The following is an 18579-nucleotide window of genomic DNA, read 5'->3' on the forward strand; positions in this document are numbered from 1 at the left end:
CATCCAATTTAGGTATCCCGTCGCATTGACCATCAGTACAAAGTCGGCATTTTGTCATGCAACACTAAAAGCTTCTCACAATCATTCCTGCCGCGAACCCCATCTTCCCGCTGAAGTTGTAGGCCTTACTAATTATCAACAGTTCAGTGAAGCCTTAGCTAATATTTTATATACAGGTGCCATTTAAACACTCATGTAACCAACTGTGTTTGTCTTCTTCGTTTTTTTGTATTTACCTAGCCTCCTCTGTTGTGCCCTTGGCCCTGAGGGGCATAATAAATGAAATGAAAAAACACAATCTTGTGTGTGTGTGTGTGTGTGATAACTTTATTTGGAATCCGGCGATTGGGAGGCCCGGGCCTGGGGCCGCCTAGATGGCCACTGGGAGCTGCTGCTCCCGTGCGGCTTCCTTGGCTCGCTGGACGGCCCAAAGTTGGTCTTGGAGTTCTGAGCTGAGCAGCACGGCCGACCACCGCGCCCGTAGATTTTCTGGGGAGACTGCCATTTTATTTTGGTATATTTCACATCCCCACAACATGTGTTGAAGGGTGGCTCTAACAGACTTGCATAGCTTGCACATATCGCTCTCGTATATATCGGGGTAGAAAGTTTTTAGTTGCACGGGAGTCGTATAAGTTTCTGTTTGTAGTCGCCTCCAAGTAACGGACTCAGCTCTGTTCAGTTTAGTGTGAGGCGGTGGTAATACCCGCCTTTGTGTGCAAAATTTTTAAATGTTACAAGGGCGCCCTACTACACACATTAAGCGAACTGCCCTAAGGTCCCCGACATTCCCTCTTTTTCCTCCTCGATAAAGTTTTCAGTGTCGCTTCTCATGTTTCCACAACAAAAAAGAGGGATGATGATGGACAAAATGCTTTAAAAGCAATTGTTAGTGCAGATAAGCAATGTATGAAGGGCTGCAGAGGATGCAAGGTAACAAATGAGGCATATCCACTTTGAATTTATTTCCAGAATGACACTAGTTTTGAGATATGCACCCTCAAATTCGCTGTCAAAATTCATGGTTGGTCCACTTAGTTGCTTTAACAAAACATTCTTTAAGCATTGAAGCACAAAAGCAACTGCAACGCCCATGTATTTCGTCCCACACTTTGGGAAATAATATATCAAAATCAGTGTCATTCTTGATATTTATTCTAAATAAATACATTTGACAATCTCACTGGCTACAATCTGTAAATTTCGATATGTGCTGTACAATAATTAGGAAGTTAACCAGTGAATGTATGTCAAGTCATTGAATATTTGTTTTGATTTTTGGTGCAAGTAATACACGCCTCTCTGAACATTTCAGCTCAAGGACTAGAATTATGGTATCTGCAACAGGCAATTGTTAAAAATTCCACAAAACTGAAAAATTACGGGGGTCTCTTAAGATCACTCGTAAGAGGTGAACGGTGAAAGCCTATTCTACCTCCTCTTATCATTTGCCTCTTTTCTCTCTTCTTTCTTTTGGTCATTATTGCTCACTACTAAGCTTTTTGTCATTTTTAATCAATTGTGGTAATTACAAGCCGTCGTTAGACATGTTGGTCATATAGTCATTAGTAGTCATCTCAGTCATTACTACGCATTTTAGTCATTTCTATTGAATTGTAGTTGTTACAAGTCGTCCGACATATTAGTCATTTTGTAGTCATTACTAGTTATTACAAGTCATTTCAGTCATTATTAATCATTACTGCTCACTACTAAGAATTTTTAGTAATTTGTAAGCAATTGTGGTCATTACAAGCCATCATTAGACATGTTGGTAATATCGTAGCCACCAGTAGTCACTACAAGTCATTTAAGTCATTAGTCATTACTAAGCATTTTAGTCATTTCTAATCAATTGTCGTTACAATTCATCATTAGTCATATTGGTCATTTTGTAGTCATTAATAGTAATTACTGGTCATTACTAAGCATTTTTGGTCATTTCTAATCAGTTGTAGTTGTTACAAGTTGTGGTTACACATATTGGTCATTTCATAGTCAAATTCAAATTATTTCTGCCTTGTACAGATACAGACGGCGGAGGCACAGAAAAAGCTGTCAGAAACAGCTTGATAAAGCTGCAGCCCCCACAGCAAGGCTTTTAAAACAAAGGTAATTGCAGCCCAATAACAGTTATACAATAATGAAGTACCAAAAAAAAACATAGCAAAATTATACAATATTTTAGACCATATTCACCACAAAGGAAAACAGAACCTACATGGTAACATACATAGCACGCAAAGCACTGTTGACGCATTGAAGAGACCAAAATTATTCTACACGTAAGTATTCAAGAGGGAAGGAAGAGTGAATTGCAGGCGTTCTCTACCGAATTTATTCGAGCGGTCCGCACTACCCAATTCTCCGCATACCTTGTCTTGTAAGTTGCTTCTCGGGTACGCAGATCAGCAAGTCATTACTAGTCATTCCATTACTAGTCATTAATGCTCACTAGTAAGCTTCTTTAGTCATTTGTAATCAATTGTGGTTATTACAAGCCATCATTAGATATAGTGGTCATTTCAGTCATTAGTAGTAATTACAAGTCATTAGTAGTCATTTTAGTGATCACTACTCATTACTAGACATTTCTAATCAATTGTGGTCATTACAAGCCATCATTAAACATATTGGTCATTTTGGAGTCATTAGTAGTCATTACTAGTCATTATTAACCTCTATCAATCTCTATTATAATGCGATCGTTCACTGTCACTATCAATCATTTTTCATTCTTTAGTCTGTCTTCATATGGCGTGGTGACACTTCGGCGAAGACTCCGGCGGTCAGGTCTGCTGTCACAAACTTCACCGTGAGCCTAGAAAGGCTTTTGCCTTAAAATAATCACCCCATATACTAGCCCTTGCCTGCTGGGCGGCAGATGACGAGGAGAAGAGCAGACGACGCACAGACGAGGATGAGCAGCCGATGAGGGGAGCGGCAGCCCGTACGCAGTGCCTACTGGTGATATTGGTTGCCGACTTCAAAAATTGTTTCTCGTTTAAGACAAAATTTACTCGAATAAGAGTTTCTAAATCACAAGCTAATGGGTCAGTGCGTATATTGAGACTTCCTATATTTATTTATCTGGAGGGCTTTAAATGCTTAAATTTCACCTGAATATTGCAAGAAATTAATGTTTTTGCGAACATTGAAGGTGTAAAGGCGTTTATTAGTCACCGGCGTTTGGGACCAACCTTTAGAGCAGGGCATGTACTCCCAGCACGAGCGGCATTTACGAGCAAAAGCACCGAAGAGGATGACCCACTAGAAAGCGCTGGAGAGGACGACCCAGTATATCATTCTAATCCTTCTCTACAATTACCCCTGGGAACGAAAACGGAACTACCCGATGGCCTAACAGCTTGTCACTATGGGTGGGTCATAATAGGTCTTGAGGCGGTCGACATTGACAATGTCTCATCCACGACGGCACATGTCCAAGTTCAACGGGCTCGATCATGTAGTTGACCGGGGAGGTGCACTCAATGATACAGTAAGGGCCTTCATACTTGGGCAGTACAGTAGTTTCGACGAGAGCCCAGGTGCAGTGGAAGGGACTCGGTGCCACACAAGTGCTCCAGTGAGGAACGTGGGCGCACATGTGGTGTCAACGCAAACGTTCTTCTGACGCTCTTGGTCATTTGAAGTAAAGGCCTGCAGGAGACTGCGACTCACTTTGGCATGTCTGGCTGTGGCAGAAGTAGGTGCACACTCAGATGCATCCGGCTTGTACGGAAGGATTGTGTCGGTTGTGTGCGATGGGTGCCAGCCGTACAAAAATAAAAAGGGTGAAAGGCCAGTGGTGCTCTGAGTGGTGGTATTGTAGGCGTAGGTTACGAAGGACAGAATGGCATACCAATTTGTGTGGTTGGAGGCTACGTACGCTGCGAGCATGTCGCCAAGTGTACGGTTAACGCGTTCTGTGAGGCTATTGGTCTGCGGATGGCAAGCAGTAGCTGTGTGGTACACAGCATGGCACTCTTTTAGGATGGCTTCGACTACTTCCGACAAAACATGATGCGGTGCACCGCACTGTCACCTGCTCGTCATCATTTTTTCATCACACAGCTAAAGACTGGAACAGCCTTCCCCACCATGTTGCTGCCATTGCTATATCTCATCTATACCTCATCTGCCTTCATGGAAGAAGCAACAAGTATTCTTTCTGTAAAATAACATAGTGGGCAACCTCCTGCATTTTTATACACCCATCCCTTATGTAATACCCTGATGTTGGTCTTTAAGGTAATAAAATGAAAATGAAAAAATGAAAATGAATATTATGGAAAATGGCAACAGCCCGGGATGAGAGCCCACAGCGACATTTTCTTGGATAGCTCTAATGGTGGCAGCTTACGAACTGATGGGTTGATGGGTGGAATGGTTAATTTTGGGACTTTCACTATAATGACATTTCAGAATAATTAATGATTTTCGGCAGACCCACGTGATTCAAGATTTGACTGTATATTTCCCTATTTCGCGATCTCCTTTGAGTTTGATACATCCAGGATCCACTGTACTAGCATGTCCCAAAGTCTGTGCAAATGGACAGCTAATGCTGCACAACCATTTATTGTGATACCAAATATAAGGACACTCGAGGCACAGCACAGTTGGAATCATTGTGATGCAACAGTATCAATACACATGCATGGTCCGTACTTGATGGTTTAGAAGGTCACCAGAGACGCACAGTGCATTCAGCTGCAAAAGCGATAAAGCCACCCTGCACTCAATCAGCCCTACTGGAGCCAGGGCAGCATTCTGCCTTCCGCTACTAGCGTGAGCGTTGTACGCACTCACACTGGTATCCTGATGAGCAGCAGTGCACATACCACTGCTTAGTGCATACACTGGTTCAAGCTGAATGAACAGCAAATGTCAAGCTCAAACTAATTCTATCTTGTCCTTTCTTTGGGCACTGACAATGCCAACAGTTTTCCTTCAGTCTCATCATGTGCATCATCCAAGTGCAACACCTGCAATGTCACTGGCGGCACTCCTCGTTGCACCAGCATTGAGATGCCTTCAGCTCGATGCTGAACCTTGCGATCACCTTTAAAGGTACACTAAAAGCAAAGAGTAATTCAAGTTAAAGTAATAGAATAGTGTTCTAGAATCTCTAAGGCATCAATATTATTGCAAACAGTGCCTTAGTAATCGAGAAATTGAGGTAAATGCAGGACATGATTAGAGACTCCCCCAACGACATTCAAGTACTTGCCCGACGACTAAGGTATTCCTCATTTAAATTCTGTCACTAGCACTCAACCACTCGTTATAAAAACATCACTGTACTGTATTATAACACAAAAAAAAAATGCTACTTGTCCAGTCAGTTCTATTTCATGTTCAGAAAAAAGAACTCATTGGCATTACCCTTGATAATGACATGGGCGATCGAAAGGTTTCGTTTTCGCTAGACTTTGCGCCGCCTGCACTTTTCACATTTCAGCAGTTTCATTATTGCATAGCGCTGTGCTGGTTTTGCTGGCTCACGAAACTAGCACAAACTTCAAGTAGCAGAGAATTCCACTTCCATGTGAAGTCACGGGATGCCCGAACAGTACATGCCACCTGACCAAAAGTAGTTGCAGCGGCGAATCCATCTCTGTGTCTTGGCTCTGTTTGCCCATGGCCGCGCATTTACGTTTTGTGCAAAGAGCCATATTGCTGTCTGTCAGGCACCATTTTACTCACTGACGGGTAATGGCGTATGCAACGTCACCACTCCCCAGTTGCATGGCAGGAGGTTTGAACTGTGATAAAGGAACCTTCAGATGCAATTTTCTTGTATACTCAGTCTTTTCTTGGCACAACACAAGCATTGTGAGGTTTCTGAAACGGTATTTAAACCGTCCACATCGACTTAGTATTTGCCTTTAGTGTCCCTTTAATGCTCTGCCTTCAGGTGAAATTGCCTATTTTTTCTCACCTTGGCAATTGTTCTGGCACCTGGCAAGCAATAAAAGCAGTGAGCTATGTACTAGTAAGCAACCGTGGAGAGTATATGAAAACGCATTTTGATGCAGCATAAGAAACAAAAGGCAGTGTTACGTGTGTGGCTCTATGTTTGTAGGTGAGCTTTGTTGAAACCCGCAGCAACATGCATGGCTTTGCTCATGCACAGTGCAGCAAACTGTAGGCATGTGGCAACCTGTATTCAATAAACCTGTGTGTTCAATTGTAGCTAGAGGAGGTTGAATAAACTGGCTAGTATTTGTAGGCCTTGGATGACTGGTACTAGTTCAGGCTTCTGGTAGCCAGCTTCTTTCTTCACAAGCACCACCAAAACTAAAGACAGTGCTAGCGATTGACTCTCAACAATGCAATTCTTTTCATACAGGCAAACAAATAATAACCATAGCAAAGACAACCTAACCTACTATGTAAACAGAGTATGCAGATACCTTTGCTGCTTGTTTCTCACTGCTGGACTGCTCCAAGAGCTCCAAGTGGAACTGAATATACAGCTTCCACATTGTCTCTGTAACAAAGCATGTGTAACAACAGTGAAAAGTTATGCTAAAGAACCCCAGGTGACCTAATTAATCCGCCGGCCCTCACCTCGGAGTGCCTCATAATCAGATTGTGGTTGTGGCACATAAAAACCAAGTATAATTTATTGAAGTGAAAAATCACAAAGTGCAAAAGCACATGCAAGGCTCTGTCAAACGATCTTCTCATCAGCAGTGGTCGAACAATGAATGCCTCTAGAACCAATGCTTCAACAAGGGCATTTGTCTTCACCAGGACAATGGAAGTTCTCAGAGCCAAAACATTGACTGCAGAGACATCCCTTGTTTGAGCACTGCTGACCACTTCCGAGTCTTCCTGTTGTGGGGATCGAGGTCTGCCTTAGCACCTTTGTGTGGACACTCGCCTGTTCTGTCGTCCCTGCACCTCTCGCTTTTTACCCGCGACAGTTGTCGAGTGTGGTTTTTTTCACAGGACAGTTTTCGGCGATGGTGCAACCAGCTTAATTGATGCAAGTGGCAGAGTGAGCCCGAGGGAGACCTTTTTTAGTACTGCACCGGGTGCATACATGTTTTTTCTCTCATCCACCAGACATCACTGGGCATCACTCGGACTTCAGCTTGTCTACTTCCTTGCATCTATGATGAGTGACTGGTATTGCTGCTTTCCTGAACACAAAGCCAATGAGTAGTGCCTAGTGCTCGTGCATGATCATACTACGCCAAGCCACACTTATTGGAGGCCTAAGCCAATGGAAATTGCCCGAGATCTAGTAAGCAGACCCATATGTCATCGCGAGTATGCAGCATATCAGCGAGGACGCTTTTCCCTTAGCAGCGTGTCATGGGAAGCCATTCTCCTGCAACGACATGCTAGCAGCACCCTTTACTTGTATTTCCACCCTTGGCACGAGAGCCCCTTTGCTTCCCGCACTGCCCTGGGACTGGGCATTTGTGCAGAGTTGGGTGTCGCCGGAGGCAAATAAACCCGATTCTGTTACCTTCAGGCACTACTGTGTTTCTTGCCACGCAGCATTCCGTGCCCTTTTGCAGGCTGAGCGCACATACACAGCAGCACACTACATTACAAGAGGTGGTGGATGACATGGCCTTGAGAGTTCCTAAGCCTGATGGTTGGTACTCCTGTGAGATACAAGAACCCTACACTGGAGCCTTTTGCCATGTTTAGAACCAACCATGTAAGAAGTACTATGTGATAAAATATTATAAACTTGAACCATGGTCAGTTTATTTAAAAGTATGAACAGGCTAACTCTTCTACCAAGCATCTGAATAGAACAGCACAGCATTAACTCTAATGTCATACTTACCATATGACATCGCAACTATGAGTTATTTTATCCAGTTCCTAGCATGCCATAAAACTATAAATGCCCACTATATCATTCAGAATACATTCAGTAGGCACTTCGCTGAAAGTCATTCCATTAGGTGCCATGAAGATCCTGAAAGTGCACCCCATCACCTCCACAACTTGTAGCAATGCATGCTGCAGCGGCTGATGATGTTTGTGCATGAGCAAAGAAGAACAAACTGCCCACCTAGTGGCACTGTACAACATGAATATGCTATCTTTGTGCTCCAACGAGGCCAGCACATTTCTTTCTTTGCAATTGCTATGCAGCACATATAAAAGGCCCGATTGATTTATAAAATAAGTACTAAAGTTTTTGCCTACTACAAGTGCCTACTTTTATTTCTTGATTTTCACTTCGAAAGAGCCATTTGAAACCAAATAACGTTTTCAACTCTGTGTGCCATTTCACAGTATGTGCAGTATCTGGCTATGATCATAAGGTTTGGTACCTTAATGAGACAATAAGATTGGCTCAACTCATACACATATTCAAGTTCAAGGAGCGTATATGAAAAATAGGACTTGCGGGACTTCTGTACATAGCTGCCAAGAAAGGCACAACAAACCAACACTGACTAAACATAAGTTGCTACAAATTGCGCAAGCACATAGCAAAGCCACAAATGTATATTTAAGCTATAATGAGGAGACAAGCCATAGAGAACGAAAAAGATACTAAAAATATGGTAAACATGACAAATCAATGTTTTGTGTCAAGTTCACAAAACTCCCCTATCAATGATAGCAGATCACTAACCTGTTGGGAGTCGTACAAGAGCTTGTTCGAAAATGGCCCTAGCTGCTGCAGCACCTCTTTTTTCATCCCGTACAACTGCACAAAAGTAAACAGCTATTGGAAATAAATGTGTGCAGATCTTACACACTGCAGGATTAGCTTAAACAAAACTTTTATTGGTGTCTGCACTGTTTTTACAGCAGAGCTGTAAATGGCAAAGGATTAATAGACTTTTCATATCCACACACAAACACTCAATGGCTCATGCCCCCGTAAGCATTCCTAACCCTGTAAGCAAGCAAAAATGCAGTGGCTCACAGCCCCGCAAGGCAGAGGCTACAAGCACTCGACAATGAAGCGAACAGTACTTACATTCTTTCTAATCATGCATACAACATACAGAACAGCATGCCGAAAACTGTCATCATCAATGGCTCATACCTCCGTAAGCAAGCAAAAGAATACAATTCCTTATAACCCCCAAGTTTCATGGCTACTCACTTTGCATGGGTTAGTTGCAATGACACTACTACCCCGGTGGTTGTTTTCGGTGATTTCAATGTCAACGTGTTGGGACCAAAAAGGGAGTGGTTTATGCATTTCATGTTGCAGATATACCGTTTGTAATGCCACACCGATGCAGCCCAACTGACTGCCAAGTGGTGTACATGCACTGATTTGACATTATCAAAGAATGTGTATAACATAGCCGATCAGTGTATATCATAACAACCACAACGCCATTGTGACAATCATTACTAAGTGACAGTGAGTGATGCCAACTTGTAAGTACAAATAGAACACAACTGAGTTGGTCTCATTTTCCCTGGGAAACCCCTCACTGAACACAAACATGTAGTGTTGGAACATAGATCCCGCACGACGACAAAAGAACAATAAAATGAGAATGATGGAGCTTACTCTCCAGTGTCCAATCCCACAGAGGTTAATGTAAAAAATGCCACAAAGAATTTCTATTACCGTATTTACTTGCGTAATGAATGCACTCGCTTAATAAATGCACGCCCAGGCCACTATCTTGTACACATTTGAAAAGCCGACGTTCATTTCACCTCGCGTGATTGGACTAGATTGGCCTAGGCCACGATATCGGCGCAGCCTGGAAAATAGCGCGAGGCGAAATCGAACGTCAGCTTTTCGAACGTGTACAAGATAGCGGCCCCAGATTGGTCGTAAAAATCTGAAAATTTTTTTCCCCTCGCGTAGAGAGAGCACCGCCAACTTTGCTACTGTGCAGTCCCACAATTGAATGGCCATGCTGTAATTTTTCGGAGAGAATACCATCTTTGACTTACACACATGTGTCTAAAGCAAGCGGGGGGAACATGGGTCTAAAAACCCAAAATCATGAAAAAAAAATTTTCGATTTTTCGGAACTACTTGTTTCGGCATTTGTAATTCCTAATCTACACCGTATCAAAATGATTTGCCCCAAAATGCACCCTAAGTGTCCGTAATAAATTATTTTGTCAGCATGGACGGCAAGAAACGACCCCAAAATCATGCCGAAACACTGGAGTTCACGAAGTTATTTCTAGTCTTTCCCGCCGCCATTTTGGTATCGTTCGAAAGCTCAAAGTTCCACCTTCCTATAGTGCCTAGAATGTACTGGCTAGTGTGCCGTGCAGCCACTCTTTTCAATGGAGAAGCGTGGCACTGCCGGCAAGGAATGCCCACGGTAGCCGGCAGAGGCCGCTACCATACGGGTGGGTGCAGACTGCATGTGTCGTCTGCTTCGCACATCAGTTTTGCAGCGGTTGCGTCGGTTTCTATGTTTGCGTTTTCAGTGTTATTACAGCGGTGCGTGCTTGTTCTTGGTGCTGTCAAAGGGTGAGTACATGGATGCTGTGTTCGTGTGCCTGTCATTACAAGAACTATGCGGCGGCGGTGAAAAAATGCCAAAGCTAGAGTGCAGGGAGAGGACCTGCTTTGTGCCGTTGTGTAGAAGTGGTTACCGCTCAAACAAAGGGTGTGTATCCTTCTTCACTTCACCATCTGACACAAAGTGCTAGCAGAGTGGGCAAGAATGATCAGGAGAACAGACAGAAGGCTGGCACCAACTGCTGTTTGCGAAAAACATTTCGAAAACAGTTTAGTCGAGCGCGCATTCTTTATCACCGTGAACGGCGTTGTTCACGAGCCTCCCCGCGATAAACCACGCCTGAAACCCTACGCCATAACCACGATATTTCCCGAGTATCCTAATCATGCACCTTGTGAGTGCCAGGAAAAAGAAAAACAAGAAAAAAGGAGCAGTAGTGCTCTGATCTACTATACTGCAGGTTATGTTGCACGAAAGATCATTGCTAAAAATTCTTGACCGCAGTGTGCTAGCGATGAGAAAAGTGCAAACTCAGTATACAGTAGTAATGGGCGACTTCAATGCAAAAGTGGGGAAAAAGCAGGCTGGTGAACAAGCAATTGGCAACTACGGCGTCTATTCTAGGAACGCTAGAGGAGAGATGCTGGTAGAATTCGCAGAAAGGAATAAGTTTCGAATAATGAACACCTTTTTTAGCAAGTGTCGCAAACAGAAAGTGGACCTGGAAAAGCCCTAATGGTGAAACAAGAAATGAAATTGACTTCATACTTTCTGCTAATCCCAGCATAAATTATAGTCGTGCGATTGAAGCGAGACTAGATCGTATGTAGACTCAGGGGCTAAATGGGGGCAAAACACAAGTTGATGAAAATTATGCTTCTAATACGTCACCAATGCATGTGTTAGCACTGTTATAATTTTCAAATCAAGTATACACCAACCCGCCCAGAAAGAAGTTTTAACAGATGTTTGCGCCCAGCAGCTGGTGCTGTCCAGATGCATGAAGAGGCAGTACAGTGTGGGTACTTGAGCTGATAGTGTCAGGTAGCCATAAACACCAACAGAGGCCCTGTGACAGTGCCCACTTAGTTTTGATATGCTCCACTGCACGGCAAATATGCTACACTGCAGTACAGTTTGTATACTTCGCCGCATAACACAGCTGTATGGCAGCGAAGCTGATTAAAGAACCGACAATAGCAATTTTCAGAGGTTTAAATATTTAGAATCGAACACTAACTGATTCAAATCGTATATTCAGAGTTTCAAATATCCACACACCACTACTACAAAATAAAATGTTAAAGATTAAATAGATGCAAACTTGCCATCTTCAGCAAGAGGCCCCACTGTTCCATCCTTGCAAGCGAGCAGCCTTCTTGCCATGGTATCCCACACCTGCTCTTGATTCGGATGCCGAGTCTGCACACTGAGTACAAAGAGACTATTCAGTCAAGAGCAGTGATGATACCTGCATATATGTAGGGTGTTGGGCAAACCACCACCAAAACTATACATGAGAAAATAAATCCTCTAATGCCTCAAATCAGGCAAGCGCCTATTGTTGTCAAAGTAGGAAAACAGAGAGAGTAGCCTAAGTATAATAGCCCTCCCCCCACACCCCACACCCCATCTGTATCCTCCAATGGTGCATATTTATCAATTGATCTACGGGATTTAACGTCCCAAAGCAACACAGTCAATGAGAGATGCCCGTAGAAAGGGGGCTGCAGATTAATTTCAGCCACGTGGGGTTCCTTAATGGGCACTTCAATCTGAGCCAAGTATACACGAATTTTTGTACTCTGCTTTTATGTATTGAAACATGATTGCAGCAGCCTGGAATCAAACATGCAACCTCGTGCTCATCAGCACAGCACCATGGTCGCTGAGCTACCACAGAGAGCCATGTACTGAGGCTAAAATTTACATGCGCCAAGGAAATTTTTTCATGATAAAATGCAGAAGCTTGTATAATTATTTACTGCTGATGCAATTGCCAATGCTCCTCGGTAGAGCAGGTGAGCACTGTGGCAACCAGTGAAGAGCCTTCTCAATGTTTTCAGTCCTCACACAAATTTCTGCAGACCAGTCATCTCTGTGAAGTTCTTGGCATCAGTTAAAAGGTTGCTTGCAGAAATCTTTGTAGGCCCTTGGGGATCCACTTTCAGCTGATCCTATTCTTAATGTAAGCCTGCTAAATGTTTGCATAGATGTTTTAAAGTTTTCCATATGTAGCCTAGACCCCGGTCAGCAGACAGATTGCTATAGAATTGGAGAGAACAATGCTTTTCTGGCTGGATGACATATTTGGCAGCCTTAGCTGCACGGTACGGCTTTTTTGAGGCAAGGTATAGACCTTTTTCAATGACAACACCCAGGATGTCGACATAATGCTCTGTGGGCTGTGTTAATTGTGTCTGAACCCCAGCACAAGATCATTGCAGAAGCAGCCATGCAAGCCTTTGTGCTCCAGCACCACAGCCCAAAGGAGGTTCTCACTCTCTCAGATGAAAACCTCTATAGCTACAGGTCGAGACACTGCACCTTCTTTGCCCCTGGTCCAGTTGCAACCACTAGAAATCCCTATAGGGTTATACAGCCTTACGTGCATGCATTTGTGACACAGATGCTTGCTGCCAGTGTAATGCGGGGAGGACACTGCAAGCTGTGTGCTTGTCACTTCCACGCACTCACTTTTGTAACTCTTTGGGTGCCAGATTTTTTTTTAAGTACAACAATTTTTGTCCAAGTAACACATTAGCCGGCTTTAAATTCGATTGCTATTTATTTGCCATATGTTTCCAAACATTTTACGAATCTTTTTAATCTGATAACTTAAACAAAAATGAATAACTCATGCTAATTAGTAATTTTAATAGTGTTCATCAGGCAACATGGCCTCTTTATATAAGTGTCACCGTTGTCCTTTGAGAACACCCCGCAATCAGCATAAAGGCCTTCTGAACCAGAGCTCATAAAAAGTCCTTAAATTTCCACATCATTGAAAAAACGCGCTGACTTTTGTGCCAGTTCCCCATGCCAGAATAATAGAAAAGCTAGCAACGCTGTCAATTGATAAGCTTTGTTGCACCATCAATTGTATAAAAACAAAGCCTACCATAAAATCTTCAGTTTAACCAACTTCTGAGTAGATGGCACAACCAGTCTATGAAAGTTTTGAGTTCACAAATCATTTCAGGCCAGGTGTTTGCACCACAGGCCAAACAAGTATACTCGGGCACAGCCCTTAACACTTTCCTGTCCACACCTATTCCCATTAATGGCATGCCACCGATGGTTGCAAATTCATATTTTGCTGTTTTCCAAAACACTCTTGGACAGCTAGCATCATTTATCAGGTTATTTGTTAACTGTTTAGTCAATTTCAGTTTTCTTTTTCTGCCACACACAAATATCTAAAGCTCCTCCGGAGAAGGGGCATGGTAAGCGTGATGAGTACTCGTAGTTTTCAAGATGGCATCAGCATCGCACACCACTCATGCACTAAAACGTTGCATTTCTACCGATTGTAATACATCTGCAAGTGAGTTTTCGGAATTTGGAAGCAGGACTGACATGGAAGACAACTTCAGCGTGTCGAATTTTCTAAAGGAGTTTCGGTTTCTTTGCCAAACTGCTTCAAAGGGTATCAAGATGTAGCGAAGAAGACTGGCGCGCCCCTATGGACGCACTATCATCATCGGCCCGCCAACGAAGAGGGGCTCGCGCTCTCAGTGTCTGACACTCAACTGAGACGGTCGCGTTTCTGAGTGCTCAATAAACCGCGTTACATAGTTGGTGGAGGTGCTGGGTAGTATTTCCCCAACCACCCTGGAACTATGTAATCGGACACTGCCGGCCATCATGCCTGATGACGCCAGCCAAACAACATCTCCGGCATCGCCAACATTGATTTGTCCTGGCTCAGTGCGTCAACGCGATCCTCCCATCTTCAACGGTTCCGATGAATATGACGCAGAAGATTGGCTCTCGATATATGAGTGGGACGACGAGTGGACAACAAATGGGACGATGCTGCGAAGCTCAGCTACGTGAACTTCAATTTCACGGGTGTCGCTAGCGTGTGGTACCACAACCACGAATCCGACCTCAGCACCTGGCCAGATTTCAAGGCACGCATTACGCAAGTCTTCGGTCACCCTGAGGTGCGGAAGCTCCATGCCGAAGAGCGCTTGCGCAGCCCTTCCCAGCAACCCGGTGAAAACTTCCACAAGTACATAGAAGACATTGTGGACCTTTGCAAGCGCGTCGATCCATCGATGACTGAGTCTGACAAGATCCATCACGTAATGAAGGTCATTGAAGACGACGCATTCCAAATGCTCCTCTCGAAAAGCCCGCGGACCACGTTCAAAGTCGCTGAACTTTGTCAAAGCTACGACGAACTCAGGAGGCAACGTCTACTCACTCGACATTCTTCGATCCCTGATACTTAACAAGTTTAGCCGCTGTGACTAACAATGACCATCTGCTCGGCGAAATCAAGGAATTTATACGCTCCGAAGTCGCCCGCCAGCTATCCCTACTCACCGCCGTCCCAGGGCCTACGCCGACCTTGGCTCCTACGTTGCATCAGATGCTCCAGGAACAAGTGTCCGAAGCCTATTCAGTCCCCTCGTGCAGCGCCACCATTGCCTGTACCTATAAGCTACGCCGGGGTTGCAGCACGACCACCTCCATCGACTTTTTCAGCACCACCGTTTGCTGCACCACCACGTCCAATCCCTCCAGTGTACACCACCAGATCCCCAGCTAGCACGGGACCCTGGCGTACACCTGACAATCGCCCCATGTGCTTCTTCTGTGGAATCCCTGGTCACATGGCACGGCACTGTCGCCGTCGCTTATGGCTTCAAGGTAATGGCCAACTGTCCGCTCCTACGTTTTGCCAGCTTCGTCCTTCTCGCCACCAAATGACTCGCACTTGCCGTCTACAAGCAACGTCATTCCTTCTGTCCATGATCGTCGCTCGCCATCCCCTGATCGCCGCTCACTTTCCTCCATGCGGCGGCATCCGGCCCCATCGGAGCAGGAAAACTAGCTACCGCAGTTGAAGAGGCTAGAACTGCGCTCCAGTCGAACCACACAAAGCCTCACTCTCTTCTGACGAACGTAATCGAGTATCTGTAGAAGGAGTCTACACAAGCGCCGCCGTTTCAGTAGTTATGGAAGAACTTTGCCGCAAGCTTCGAAAAGTAATGATGCCCTTATCTGCGCTGTCACTCCGGACAGCAAGTTCCTAGTGCATTACTCCTGTTGCCGCATGTAACGCCCGCATCGTCATTCAAGGATACACATATACAGTCGAGTTCGTCGTCCTCTCATCCTGTTCATACGACGTCATCTTAGGGTGGGACTTCCTTTCCGATCATCAGGCCATCATTGATTGCTCTCGTGCCAAAGTTGAATTTTCTCCGCTTCCCTATACCCGTTTACATGACCTTGACGATTATGGTGACAAACTGGCCGTTATAGAAGACACCACAATCCCTCCACACTCTTCTGTGATTGCGAATGCCTGCTCTACTTTCGCCACTGATACTACTGCCCTGTTTGTCCCATCAGACATTTTTGTTCGCCGACGATGTTCCCTTCCCTTCGCTGTCCTAACTGTCAGCGGTGGCTGCATGCGACTGCTCGTTTCCAACGCTAAGGCCACGCCCCTCGTCTTACGTCGTGGCGAGTGCCTTGGACGTCTTCAGCCTGCCGACTCAGTAACCATCTTTGACGCACCTCTTGACAACACCTGTTCAGACGTGAACTCATTGACTTATAGCTTGCCTTGTTCCCAGCCTGCACAAGACGTCTTCAATAGCTCAGTAGATGCCCTCCTGAGCCCTACGCAGTGTTCGCAGCATCTTAGCCTTCTATGGAAATACCAATCTACGTTCGACTATCAACAAGCCCCACTAGGTCGCACATCGACTGTACGTCACGAGATCGACACCGGTACCCACACACAACTGCGCCAGATGCCATATTGTATATCACCCGCGGAGCGCCGTGTTATTGAAAACCAAGTAAGCAAAATGCTCGAGCGTGGAGTGGTTCAACCCTCAAATAGTCCCTGGGCGTCACCTGTAGTCCTGGTTAAGAAAAAAGATGGCTCAATTCGATTTTGCGTCGACTATTGCCATCTTAATAAGATAACTTGCAAAGACGTCTACCCTATACCGTGCATCGACGATGCTCTGTATTGTTTGCAAGGCGCAGAGTATTTTTCTTCACTCAATTTACGCTCAGGCTATTGGTAAGTGCCTATGAATCCTGCCGATCGCCCGAAGACAGCCTTCGTGACCCCAGACGGCCTAATGAATTCAATGTTATGCCGTTTGGGCATTGCAACATTTCTGCTACATTCGAACGAATGTTGGACAATCTACTTCGCGAGCTAAAATGGAAGACATGCCTATGTTACCTTGACAATGTCGTTGTCTTTTCTCCAGATTTCGCCACACATCTGTACCGTCTCGAACTTCAAGTCCTGCAGTGCATCACAGAGGCAGGCCTCCAGCTCAACTTGAAGAAACGTCGCTTTGGAGCGAAGCAGCTTGCAATACTCGGACACGTCGTGTCGAAAGATGGCATACTACCTGATGCTTCCAAACTCTGCGCCGTCGCCAAATTCCCGAAACCCACGTCCCTGAAAAAACTTCGGAGCTTTATCGGGCTCTGCTCCTACTTCCGTCGTTTTATCCAGAATTTCGCTTCTATCATTGCTCCCTTGACTCAGCTGCTTCACGGCGACACGCGACTTTCTACTTGGACCACAGCTTGTGAAGATGCTTTTGAAACAATGCGGCGTTTGCTCACTTCGCCTTCCGTACTGCGCTATTTTGACCCCACGGCCCCCACGGAAGTCCATACCGACACCAGCAGCGTAGGACTTGGTGCCGTGCTTGCACGGCGAAAAAGTGGGCATGATGAATACGTAGTAGCCTACGCAAGCTGAACACTAACGAAAGTGGAATCCAACTACTTCGTCACCAAAAAGGAGTGCCTGGCTATCATCTGAGCCCTTGGAAAATTCTTACCCTACCTGTACGGCCGCCCCTTTGACGTCGTTACAGATCACCATGCTCTATGTTGGTTATCGACTTTAAAAGATCCGTCTAGCCGCCTTGCACAATGGGCTCTACGGTTTACAAGACTCCGACATATGTGTCATTTACCAGTCTGGCCGTTAACACACCGACGTGGATGCCCTCTCTCGGTCGCCCACACTAAGTGACATGACTTGCATTTCAGTCATCGAATCCGCGTTTTCGTCACCTGTGCCCGTCAACATGGCTGTGGAGCAATGCAAAGATCCCTGTATTGCAGCACTTATGAATTGCATTTCTGACACTTCAACAACACGCTCTTCACGCACTATCCGCCGCCAAGCTTCTCATTTTGAGTTGCGGGATGGTGTTCTCTATCGTCGAAATTATGCTGCCGATGGCCGCAAATGATTATTAGTCATCCCCCGCCATATGTACAGATAGATGCTCCGCTCTCCATTCAGACTCACAATGCGGCCGTGCCAGCCTCTTCAAGACTTATGCCAGGCTTCGCTCCCACTTTTATTAGTGTGGCATGTATACTTTTGTGCGAAAGTACATTCGCTCGTGCACAGCGTGCCAACGACGCAAGCTTCCTGCCCCTCGTCCTTCTGGTCCTTTGCAGCCCATTCCTTGTCCGTCCCGACCATTTGACCGCGTCGGCATCGATCTCTACGGTCCTCTTCCCCGCACATCAGCTGGCAACTGCTGGATTATTGTCGCTGTCGACCACCTCACCCGCTTTGCAGAAACTGAGACACTGCAAACAGTGACAGCCCGCAACATTGCGTCCTTCCTACTGCATCACTTCATGCTGCATCATGGGGCACCGCGGGAACTTCCGAGTGACAGAGGGCATGCATTTTTTTCCAAAGTTCTTAATGCCCTTCTGACCACTTGCCATACCGTCCATCGCACCACTACAGCTTATCCTCCGCAAACGAATGGCATAACAGAACGGTTCAATGTACTTTGGGCGACATGCTATCCATGTACATTACATCGGGTCATATCAACTAGGACCTTGTTTTGCCATATGTTATGCACGCCTGTAACACCGCTTTACAGGC

General features: G+C 45.2%; 1 protein-coding gene across 2 annotated transcripts in view; it reads right to left on the minus strand.

Annotated features, from left to right (window-relative positions):
• LOC142585957 (U3 small nucleolar RNA-associated protein 6 homolog) overlaps positions 1–18579 on the minus strand; it is a 91716-nt gene that overhangs the window by 41403 nt on the left and 31734 nt on the right. For both annotated transcript variants that reach the window (XR_012829162.1, XM_075697088.1), the window contains exons 12-14: positions 11771–11871; positions 8621–8695; positions 6420–6496 (exon numbers count right to left, since the gene is read on the minus strand). Coding sequence is in view for 1 of the 2 variants with exons in the window: in XM_075697088.1 (XP_075553203.1) it covers positions 6420–6496; positions 8621–8695; positions 11771–11871 (253 nt within the window). In the remaining variant the exon portion in view is untranslated. The remainder of the gene's footprint in view (positions 1–6419; positions 6497–8620; positions 8696–11770; positions 11872–18579) is intronic.

This window comes from Dermacentor variabilis, chromosome 6 (genome assembly GCF_050947875.1).
Source record: "Dermacentor variabilis isolate Ectoservices chromosome 6, ASM5094787v1, whole genome shotgun sequence".
Lineage (NCBI taxonomy): Eukaryota > Metazoa > Arthropoda > Arachnida > Ixodida > Ixodidae > Dermacentor > Dermacentor variabilis.